Here is a 12159-nt window from a genome sequence, read left to right as displayed (position 1 = left end):
TACGCGGGCGACGGACGGGAAGACGGAAACAAACGTTTCCGCCGACTGTTCTCCTCCACGCTTTAATGGCACTTCCTGCCGGCCTGCCGTGAGAACAGAAGGGAATAATTATTCCGGAGTGCATTAGAGAACAACTTCCGGTGACAAGAGGGCTGGCACTTGAGCCAGGCCCTTACAACTCTCTCAAAATGGCGGCCAAGATGGCGGTGGCCCGTACATAGCGTTTCGAGGGATTCAGTCCACTAGTTTAAAATGTGGCGAGTGTAGGTAGGTATGTTCTTGTGTGCGCGCCCATCGGAAATCGAACCCAAGAGCTCGACCACTTAAAAAAGAGTCCATTGTACTTTTTTTATTTTATAAAATTTTTTGGTACACAATGACCACATATCGGTTCGAACGTAGGAGCAAAATATAATATTTTTAAGAACTAGGTCGATTCGAAATTCCAGTACCACTATGTAAAATTTGTTTTCAGCAAGTATACATATTTATTTAGCCAATTTGAAATAGAATTTTTGAAATATTTTACAGTAACAATATTTTTGGGATGAAGTTTGAGTGATCAGCTCATTAAGTAAAAAAAAAAGATACTGAGGGCCAAGCTGAATGACCTATCCATTTACATTCACAGAGTGAAAAAGGCTTGTCTCTATAAAGGATCAATATTTCGTGCTTGCGTGCCATTACTCTGAACGTACTTGCACCCCTGAAGTAGACTGGGAGCATAACAGAGCCAGGAAAACGGGATGAAATCTTTAAAAGAGTCCATCTCGCCATTTCCAGGCTTAACGAAAACGTGAATCTCGCAACAGCTCCATCTATGCGTCAACGATAACAAAATTTCTCAGGTCTGACATGACTGGCGAAAGCTTATGGAGCCTTCCGCACCCTTTCCTGCCCCTTTACCCGAGAAAACTAACTACTTCACCACCGAATGGTGGAATACATGTTTCCCATCTTTGCCGGTGTAAATACCCTACCGGAAATTTTGTGGTGACCATCAGAATAATTTTTAGACTTGTAAAAATAAATTATTTTTGCCAGAAAAATAAATATTTCCCGTATAATGACAAGCCACTTTGTGGATGCTAGAAAATTACTTTGTTGAAACCACAAAATATTTCGCAAGATCCACAACGCCAACAAATGTTTTGCAAGGCCTCTCTCTCCCTGGTCATTGCCACCCGCAGTTTATTCCAGGAGCGCTTCTTTGCCTCTTGTGTTACTGTGACCTCGGCCAAAGAATGGCCTCCACAGCGAACGCCCTCTCAGGTCTCCTGCACGCGAAAGACTTCGGAAGGCTCTCTCGGAAACCATCTGGTATGATTTCCCCCCGAGCAGGCCTGCTTGAAAACGTGGTCACAGGTTAAAAACTACATTACGCTCCAACTACGCTCCAATCAGCAGCGCATCTCCGAAAATCGAAACACACAGTAGGAGTTAGAAATCAGCCTGGTTATGAAATCCTTATCCCAAAAAGGTAAAATGAATGGTTTTGGGCCAACAGCAAACGAGTGAGTATGGATAACTGGTCCCACCCTCCACGTGCTAGCCCTTAATTGACCCAGACGAGATTCCCATTTACGTAATTAATATCAGTTGGTGAACATGGGAGCCCGTGAGCCAGTCGAAACTGGCTTTTGCTTTTCGCAGGCATTCCCGCGTGATACAAAAAACAAGTGAGGTACGGGTAAGGAAACGTTCCAGCTCAGACTTGGTGATTTCCACCAATTACAAACTGAGGGGCTAATTCACCTAATAACCTGTAAGCATAAATGCAATGTAGTTCAAACACGTTGCGTACATACATTAATATTTTAATTTTTTTAATTTTTTTTCTTCACTAATTTGTGAGATGTTGATTTTCATACATGTTTATCTGGTTTTATGCATAGTTGTAGTTGAAATTCCAAAGGGAATAAGTGCCAAAAGCCTAATCCATTATTATCATTATTATTATTACCTATTTGCACTTACATTTTGATAAAACAAATTGGTGTCTGTAAAGTCGGTTTACGGACGATAGTTTAACGTGACGTCATAACAAAACATTGATGAAATGATTGATCCAGAAGAAAATGAAATATAATATAAAGCCTGAGACTGAGCCATAATAGGTTTTTGCAACCAAACCATTTAGGCATTAAAAATATTATATTCTTTGAGGAAGAAATTTTTTAAAATTTTTTTTATCTTTTGTATGATAAAATCTGCCTCTGCATAATTTTATGAATAAAATTGAATCATTTTTATTGAATTATCACTATTTCGTATTGATACAAAGAAGGAGTGAAATGAAATGTACAATTTAATTAATAAATTTATTTTTATTTGCATTCATTAATTCAAATATATTTATTACTTTTGAAGTGTCGTGCGCGTCGTATTTAATTTTACAAGTACAAAGAAAAATTCAGCCGCCGGGATTCGATCCGTAAACCTATCGATTGGTAGTCAGCGTTGCTAACCGCACAGCCACGAGGCCATATTGGTAACAATTGTTTCAAATGTTATAAATTAATATTATTCCACGCACGATAATTGTTTGAACTTCTTTTAACTAGCATATTCTCTGTTGGACTCGAAATATTTACACGCTCGTGGGCTCATAACTATAATACGGTGTGTGATTTAGTTGATCAAATAATAACTCATGACAAATAATTACCAATGTCAAACTAAAGCGTGTAAAGTATCATACCAGCAATAAATATTTAGTTACACAGCTAAAACAATACTCATACAACACTGTTTAAATATACTGATTTACACTAGTAATTAAAATAATACGTACTTGTAAGAACGCCATTTCCTTGCGAATATACTCCCGTGGCGCGGTGCACAACAATAACCTCGAACCCCGCTATGTTGTCGTCTGCCCCAAGCCGTGTGTGGCGACATGCGCAGCCGTGATCCAACCGGCGCGACCCGCCTATCCCTGCAGCATGGCGGGGTGAAACCTGAGCAGTACGCCGCCATGTGCCGGCCGAGTTCTCTGTACCGTCCGCAACATACCAGAGAGATGCCAAGCATGCGTGGGACAATTTTTCGTGCGTGCAGCCAGCGTTCATCGATTTATTAGACGTCGTCACGTCAAAAAAATACCATACTGGCAACAATGGTTTGGCATTAGCTCCCTTTTGAAGAAAACAAGGCATGGTATATACTTTTTAAAAAATTTAAATTTGAATTGCAACTCTTCAATTAGTGATGGTGATTGGCAGGTAGTTTCATGACTGAAAGGTTCGCGGAACAACGCGGCAGGTGACGCCGGACTGTGCACACACCTCCGCAGTCCGGAGCGCCGCAGCGAGCAGTCGGCGTCCTCCCCGCACCGCCGCCGCTGCCGCCGCCGGGCGTCGTCCTTGGAGCGGGCGAGCTGCAGCTCCCCGCGCAGCAGCGCGCCGCACACCCGCCGCCACATCAGCGTCGTCGGCATCCTCCCGTCAGCTGGCGTCAGCACGCCGGCGCCGCCCCGCCCTGCGCGCCAACAGGGGTGGGTAGGGGAGAGTCAGCTCTTCGCGCCGGCCAGCGCGGCGGCTGGAACCACCTCTCTCTCTCTCTCTCTGTCGCGAGTCCTCGCTTCACGACCGTGTGACTGCGCGCGTCTTCGGCACTCGTGACTGGTGCGACCAGCCCTACAGTTATCGCGCGATAGCTCTTAAACCCGAGCTGCAGGGGCGTAGCCATGGGGGGGGGGGGGGGTTAGGGGTTCAAACACCCCCCCCCTTTAGCACCAAATTTTTAATTAATTTCTTATTCATCACTCAAAACAAATTTCATATTAAAATTAATCAAATTTTTACCATTACAATATTTAAGTACCGAAAACTGCTAAAATAGCACTATTTTACACCTTAAAATCCCAATTTTCCCGGGGGAGGACTCCCGGACCCCCCCCCCCCCCGCTTTAATACGGGGGGGAGGGGGGGGACATGCTTCTTAATACACCCCCCATACGCAAATCCTGGCTACGCCACTGCCGAGCTGTAACAGCGATTATTTTCTTCGCAAATGTTTCAGATTCCGTATTTAATGCTTGGATTCTCATTAAAAAAAAAAAAAAAAAAAAAAAAAAAAGCTTGAAAAACATTACAAGAACATATGTTCGCGATTTTCTTTTTTATATACAAATTTAAAAACCAACTTTAAATTATTTCATAAAAACACTAGTGGCGTGTTTTTTTTTCCTTCTTTTTTATTAATTTTCTTCAGAAAATACATCAGAGTATTTCAATTAACTTTGTTGTGGTCGCGAAAATTTTAAAGGCGTGCAATTAATTAATTTATAGGTTTTCCCATATGCTTGATATAACTTTAGTTGGTATGGCTAGTCAGCACGCTTAAAACTCAACCAACATTCATGCCTGGCGAGGCATGATAAGTCAAGAGTTTTAATAAGTGTAGGGTGGCCACTTACTTTCCCCTACGAGATTCATAAATTAATAAATATATTATATCAGTTAGTAAAAAGTGCACCGAGATAACGACTAGCGTCAAAAGTGACTCCAAATTGGCAAATATGTCAATGCGAATGTCATGCATTCGAAAGCTCCCAAGTTTGGACTCGTTCTTGTGAAGTTATGCGAGAAGCTGCCGCATAGTTATGACGTGTACCGTATTTCAAATATAATTTTCAAGTACTGCACTGTTCTCTCAGTCATTAAGTAAAAATTAAAGATTCAGTTTGTGCGTGCATCTATGAGCATCTTTCAAATAATTTCTTCTTCAACCAGCTTTTTTGCATGTCTGCAATTTCACTTTAAAGTTGTATTATAATGGTTCTATACATGCTATAATTTATATTTGCACACATGGTACCTCCAAACAAACGATACTCTGGAGATGCATTAAACAGAAAAAAAGCAAGACGTGGGTGGCACTGCAATACCTTACATAATTCATCAGTACATAGTGTAAAGATAAAACACACTGCCAAGTGAATTGTAACTACGAAAATTAAACGCGGTTATGGCAGCCTTGTTTGAACACAGATTTTTTCAGGTACAGGACACATTACTTTTTAGGTCAAAGACTAGGGCTGGTATTCCAAGATGCAAAAATAAGGGTTTAGGTGTTGAATATGCTAACCGTATTCCTAGCGCACAACAGGACACGGCCAGTTCCTTGTTTTTAGGGCACGGATTTTGGTGTCCTATCCGTTGCCGATCTGATCTTGCCCAAATTCCGCGCGTGCTCAGAGCTCAATTTTTCGTTGGTTTCGTCCAGATGACGGACCCTCATCTGGCTCCATTAACTCGTATATAGATTTAATTTCGTAAATATCGGGAGACATACTGTTGTGCCAAATGAAACTTAATGGTAGCGAAACTATTCTGGAATATATTTTGTATACTTAAGTGCTTATAACAAGAAATAATCGCAACATAAAAAAAGTACGTGAGATAATTAGAATAACAGCATTTAATTCGTGCGACGATGCTGCTATCTTCAGAATTTTTACTGTAACAAGTGTATCTATGGTTGCTGTACGTCCGAGGGAATGTGTTGGAACCAGTTTCTAGCTTCGCGCATGGCACTGTTTATTAAAACAGTAGTTTTTCTGTTCTCTTATTGGGATTCGGGTTGGACACGTTCTGGAATACGGCCCACGAGCTTGTTCTGCTTGTATCCCAACAAGATTGTGCTAATTCGCTACCTTACCCGAATGTCTTGGAATACCGCCCTAGGAGTTATATTAATACCGGATAATGTCTGCAGCCATAAACACTCGACTCTGAGAGAAATAAGTGATCCATCATCACAAAGCCTAAAACCAAAATGCACAGAAGTCATTAATATGTTCGAGACCCTAGTGGATTTGGATGGGTTTCCAGCTTCCCTCGGTCTTACTGAAGAGATATGCTAATGATATTTAGCTCTTTAATCCACCAGCTTGCTGTCCTTCCTAAACATCCTCTTGCCAGCATATTCACACTTCTCACAATATGCTCTAAGGACAGGAGAATTAGTTTTTTTTTTTTAAAAAAACAGAGGCAGAATGTTTTGCGTGTTCTTTGATAGTTAGCGAAATTGGTCCAAACAATATGCAAACAACACTTAAAAGGCATAGATGAAACTTTCGTCCCAAACCTTGTGGGTGGATGCCTCACAATCACAAGAGAATCTGAACACAAATTTTTTAATTGGACGGCTCTGTGAATTTTTGTTTTTTTGCTAGATATAAGTACGCCGGACCTAAGGTCATCGATCTTATCGACCGAGAGGAGCGAAGCGAAGTGTCTGTAACAACTAGAACGATCGGCGTTTGTATGTATAGTTATATGTGACTTTGTCCGACGAAAACTCTCGAACCGTTGATTGGATTTTCATAAAATTGGGAAGGAAGGTGCAAGTATGGCCAGTGCAATTTTTAAGTTCGTGTACGAGCAAAAATGGACGAATAGGTTTTGATATAGTTCAGAAATACACATGAAGCTTTCAAAATCAAGCACATTACTTTACTTCCTGGCTTGGAATCCAAAGAAAATAACGTGAACTAAAGAATATAAACAACAATTAAATGTTACTGATTTTAATTTTTGGCTTGGAATCCAAACAAGATAGTGTCCAAAGACGATCCTGCGTGCCTCAAATTGAACTAAAGAAAATAACAATCAAAATGTAACTGAATCATATCTAGTACTTCAGTAAGAAAGTATTCATTGCGTTACCATTGAAAATTTTTGCACAATTATCTTCGTTTCGTATTATTTTGTTAGCAAGTTGACGATTGCAATGTAAATATTAGTTATTTGTTGGTATTATTTTACTTCAAACTTGGTTTGTTGTGATAACATGTAAGTAAGTACTAACTTTAGTCAGTATTTACCTACAAAAAAAATTACTTTCGGCACGGCCTACAGGCGTATATAGATTTCGAAGTACCTATTTCTTCTGGAAATATTTTGGAAACTTATATAAAATCCTAGAACATTTTAAGAACTTCGTGGTAGCCCACATGACATCCTATATGTTCTACAATATTCAAAAAGTTAAATTTAACATTTTTTTCTATTCTATGCAGCAAAACTATTTTGAATGTTTTTAACTTAATGCGTCCAGCATTGTAGCTATGTCAGTCGTTCTGACGATCTTATTTTCTAACTAGCGCATGCAAAAAAAAAGTTTAAATTATCACTGCAACTAGCACTGTATTTTCAGTGAAAATTACCCCCCTAATAAAATTTGAGTAGAGTGGCTACATAAAGTTGCTTTAACCAAGCTTGCCCGTACATTCCTTACTTTTGCTAGATGAGAAATTTAAATAAACATATACTTATAAATTAGGATAGGATCAACAAAATGTAAAGCAAATATAGTCATTTATTATTTCACCGAGAATATCTTCTAACAATACTAATATTCTATACGTTATTTGTCTCGTCGACAGCGAGGGTAACACACGCGATGCATACCAGGAATATTGGGAAGTAATCGGTCATAGCATATTGTACGGAACGGTCCCAGGATTTGCCTGGAGGGTTGTCGGGAAAACATAAATATCATCAATCAGGGTGGCCGGACCAGGATTCAACCTAAGGTCCTCTGGAATGCAAGTCCAGTCCTACACTACAGACTAACGTCATCCAGTAACACTTCCGAGTCAGGGTTCTTAAACATAATGAATGCTACTTGGCAAAGTGTGCCCCCAAGCCTAATCCAACTGCAGGTTCATTTTGGGACTCAACCATGCTGGATAAGCGATTTAACTGGATATTCGAACGTCAGTATAGTTATAATGGGAATGACAATATGAATATTAATATACAGTAGATCCACCCATCGAAGTAACGCTGTTCAATTAGCACGGTTTTTGAAGTAAGACCCCCAATAAATTACGGTATGATTTGAAGTAGCGAGGTCATATGTTCGATTTTTTTTAAATTTCCGTGCGCTCAAAATGGCAATGAAACTTGATTAGCATTAAATACAATGCAACAAATTAATAATTTGATGAATCAATAAACAATATTTTGCCTTTTCCTTAGCTATTTTCTTCCTTCATTGCGTACTTATCTCCCACGACGCCCGTGTGTTCAGCCAACTTTTATTTTATGCCATCCCGCATGCCAGCAGCATCTCTGGAGAGAAAATCCAGAAGCTTTCAAGCTAGTTTACCTCGCACCTGCTAGGATGCGCTAGTGGCAAACAATCATGTCAGACACGCATTTAGTAAACAACAGAGTAAGGAATTACGTTAACATGTTAAATAATTTTTATAATAAAAGCAATTTTTTTAACTATTATTAGAACAGAAATATATCTCGTATATTAATAACATTATTTTATAACTCAGAAATGTTGTTAGCGCCTACTTAGGAAGGCAATGCCCAAGCCTTATCATGTTAACAATGCGGTACGTGAATTTTTGGAATTTAATTTTAGGTTGTTTAACCTCAAAATTTTATTCAGTGTTTATTTTAATGTACTTAAAATGTAATGAGACATATGTTTGTACCGACAATCAAGTTTAACGGGAGCAGGCACACTTACCTGATTGGTAGAGACCTGTAAAATTCGCGATTTCAAATCCCTGAAGGATAGACTCCGTGATCCTCTACGCACTCGTGCAAATTACATCTGCTGATTGGTTACCGACTCGTAACACCTGTTGACTGGAATGGTCGTGATTCGCTAATTCTTCTGTTAAGGATTTTTCATTGGCCCAGAGTCCTTCAGATAAACTGTGGCCCAATCACTGAATCAAAACAATGTCAAAAGTATTTGGACTATATCCTATCGCGAAATGACTCCCCGAATTTTACAGGTCTCTACTGATTGGAAAACGAATTATTTTGATTAACATGCACTCTTAATTATAGAAAAATAAAAGGTACTTCACAAACAACAAAGGCGATAGTAAATAAATAAATACTGCTATCCAAGCGTGAGACGGACTATAGCCGTGAGGACGGACAGAACTCCATTTACGAGGCTGGTCGATGACGTCAGTGCTCGGCGTCGCGACGCGCGTGACAAACACCCGCATGACTCAACAACTCAACAACGAGCCCCGCATTCCCAAGAGTCGCCCGCGCACTACGCCCTTCGGCGGCGTCGCCTGTCCAGACCCCCACGTCACGACGGGAGCGGAATACAAACGAACCGAGTGAAGAACGTGTGAGGAAGAGAGAGAGCGAGAGAGAGTGAGAAAAAAATTAAATGCAGTTGACGAGAGGTGCAACGCAATGTTTTCACACGCTTTGCATTAAAGACGAACATCTTATAATTGGCTCTTTACAAGTCATTCCCGTCAACACAACAGCATATCCCGCCTAGTCAGGTGTGTATTTGCCGTAAATGAGGCGGGATGATAAGTGCGACGCTCGCTGGTGCTTCTAGCGCGGTATCGCCTCCAAGCACAAGGCTCTGAACTGGCGCGCAGCATTCTCGTCGTGCATAGGGCCAACTATACGAAATGAGCGGTGACTATAAAATTACACATGGCGGAGGAATGAAGATAAAGGTGTAAAACAAGTTCCCTTGAGTGCTTTCACAAATCTGTGTTTTGAACCTAAAATATTACTCTGAAAAACATGCGTTTTTAGCCATGTTTACTCTTCTATTAAAAAAAAAAAAAAAAAAAAAAAAAAAAGTTCAAAAAGAAATACGGAAAAAGAACTACTCATTCTCATGACATTAGTTAAGTTCCGAAAAATACCCTTCCCCTAATGCTTTGAGCTGAATATCAATTCTTTTCCGGACCCTCGTTAAGTTCGCCCGTTGAAATCTACACCCACGGCGGGGCAGGTGCAAGAAAAGAGGCCGCTGAAAGAAAAGACTAGGCGCACATTTGCACTTCAAGGCCATTACAAATCTTTATTCGAGAAACTTTCACACGACGCGAGACGCAAGCTGAATTAAACACGCGAGATTCCAATCTCTGGTGAGAACTTCCACGGGCTTTTTTTACCTCCCACGATGCGACCTCGTGCGATCAAGATCAAGAAGTAGAACATCTCCCAGTTTTATTTATTTTCCGTCTCTATTGGTCGCGAAGTTAAGGCAATAGCCTTAATCACATTGCATGATATTTTTACCACTACATTGCATAATTTTTAATACATAAAGCATAACTAAAACAGATTTGATGCTAAAGTAGGTATGCTAAATAAATGTTGTAAATGTAATTAAATGTACATGTTCAAAGCTAAAAGTTGAACAGGTAATTAATTAATATGTAACTCGAAATTAAGCATACGCATATACCTGCTGGTATGTAATTAATGGTTAAAAGTCATGCGTTGACAGTGTAAGATAACAGGAGATAGCATTACATTAATACCAGTCACTCACACACGGCTGTGCAGATTTCAGGAAAAAAGGCGATATTAGTGGTTCGTCTTGTTTTTGCACAAGTCACGTGAACTGCTAAGTTATTATATAATATGCTCAAAAAAATCGAAATATTAAATGTATTTTTTTTTTGTAAAAACAGATAAAACCAAGATGGAGTATTCAGTATTATCAGATAATGCTCTTGATTAAAGACAGCAGGAAACTTCTTTGTCAAACTTCTTCAAACTTTCCACTTTGAGGGAATATTTCCCGTTTTATTCCCAAAAAAATGCTAGAGAAAGTAACATGATCTTTCTTGCAGTTTTACAAACAATTTCTTGGCTGCTGCTTTCCAAAGAAATGATTGGAAAATTACAGAAATTTTTTTTTGTGTGTGTGTACGTTCCCGGCACTGTTATTTCAGCACAGCCTGGAGCAAATAATAGCACAATTTGAACAGCTAACCAGCTGCCACATGATGTTATCAGGTGTAAGAGTGGTGTGGAGCTCATCTCGCTGGAGGGCGTAATCTATCGAGTCCGTCTTGATTGAGAAATGTTTTTTTTTTCACCTCCTCCCCACACCAGTGTAAACCGTCCAGCTAGCCATGTTATCACGACAGTGCCAAACAACGCGTCCCGCCGTCTGCCACTTGTGTTGGGGGGGGCGGGGGGGAGAGGTGGTCCCGGACCACCGTGAGACTACTACTATAGAGCATCCCACTCTTAGATTGCAGTATGGAAGTAAATGGGCGCATTCTCTCTCTCTCTCTCTAACACACGCCGATTGCCGTTAGCACTGTCCTTGTTTCTTCGTGCGTTGTTACCAAATATCAAACGAAATTTAAAATTTTAATTTTTGGACCAAGCTTTTTTTCATATTGTATAGAATCAACATACGCATCAGGCAATGCTTATTTTGAATACTTAACAATATTTTAAGTGTCCGAAAAAATTAAAAAACATAACTTATTCGCTGCGAACTGTTTTGAAGTATTCCGATATGTTTCACATAAAAAAAAAACCCTACATGTGTATTTCATTCAGATTTTTTTTATTAGTAAATTAATGCCTTAGGACGCCACCGAACAAATGTTAAGACAAAAACCGTACAGGTTTCACTTAAATAATTTTTTTAATATATTGAAATGCATTTTCTCACAAACTGACACATCAAAAAGTTGACCCGCGGAAAAAAATTTTTCTATTAAAGATAGATGGGGGACGAAAGCGAGAAAAATGTTCACAATCAATTGAATTAGTTTTTAAAAGCAGCGCCATCTCAATTGCTTCTACAGTTTCCGTGGAAATAGCTGTTAAAGATGTGTCTTATCAGTACAAGAGCGCGCGCTGCCGTCGTAAGAGGAATCAGGGCCGTGTGTTTAGATAAGTGGGGTTCTGTCCTACAAGCAATTTCAAATACATGGCTTCCTTAGTCAACAAAAAATATTATAATCGATTCTTGAACATAATATTTAAAATGTATGAAATAAATACGAAGGAATTTAATAGCGATCATGGTACAAAATTTTGAATTATTTTTCTATCCTTCTAACCAAGCATCTTATCAAACATTGTTTTAGACAAAGTTTTGGAAAATAATTATGATATTATTACAAACAATTTAAACAGATTTGATAATGTGTCTACTAAGGCAGTTACGTTTTTTGTCCGGTGAAAATTTTTTTCGAACCCATGCAGTTATGGCTGGTCGTATCAAAAATGTATTTAGAAAACATTTTTCGGCATTAGGTAATCCGAGTTATCATACGTTAAAACGGATTCGATATTATTCATATTATGGGAGTTGTTGCGATTTTTCTGTTTTTCAAAAAATCTTCCCCATTTCGAACCAATTGTTCGGATTTTTCCCATAACT

The 12159-nt window shown here is 39.4% G+C and overlaps 1 protein-coding gene across 5 annotated transcripts in view; it reads right to left on the bottom strand.

Moving 5' to 3' along the window:
• LOC134537651 (tyrosine-protein phosphatase non-receptor type 11-like) overlaps window positions 1-12159 on the bottom strand; it is a 131241-nt gene that overhangs the window by 96108 nt on the left and 22974 nt on the right. For 3 of the 5 annotated variants that reach the window (XM_063378321.1, XM_063378323.1, XM_063378322.1), the window contains exon 2: window positions 3288-3480. The exons of the other annotated variants lie outside the window; for them this stretch is intronic. In XM_063378321.1, the coding sequence (XP_063234391.1) occupies window positions 3288-3439 (152 nt within the window). In that variant the 5' untranslated portion in view covers window positions 3440-3480. The remainder of the gene's footprint in view (window positions 1-3287; window positions 3481-12159) is intronic. 5 annotated transcript variants of the gene reach the window in all.

This window comes from Bacillus rossius, chromosome 12, assembly GCF_032445375.1.
Source record: "Bacillus rossius redtenbacheri isolate Brsri chromosome 12, Brsri_v3, whole genome shotgun sequence".
Classification (NCBI taxonomy): Eukaryota; Metazoa; Arthropoda; class Insecta; order Phasmatodea; family Bacillidae; genus Bacillus; species Bacillus rossius.
This window is presented reverse-complemented; position numbering and strand designations above follow the sequence as displayed.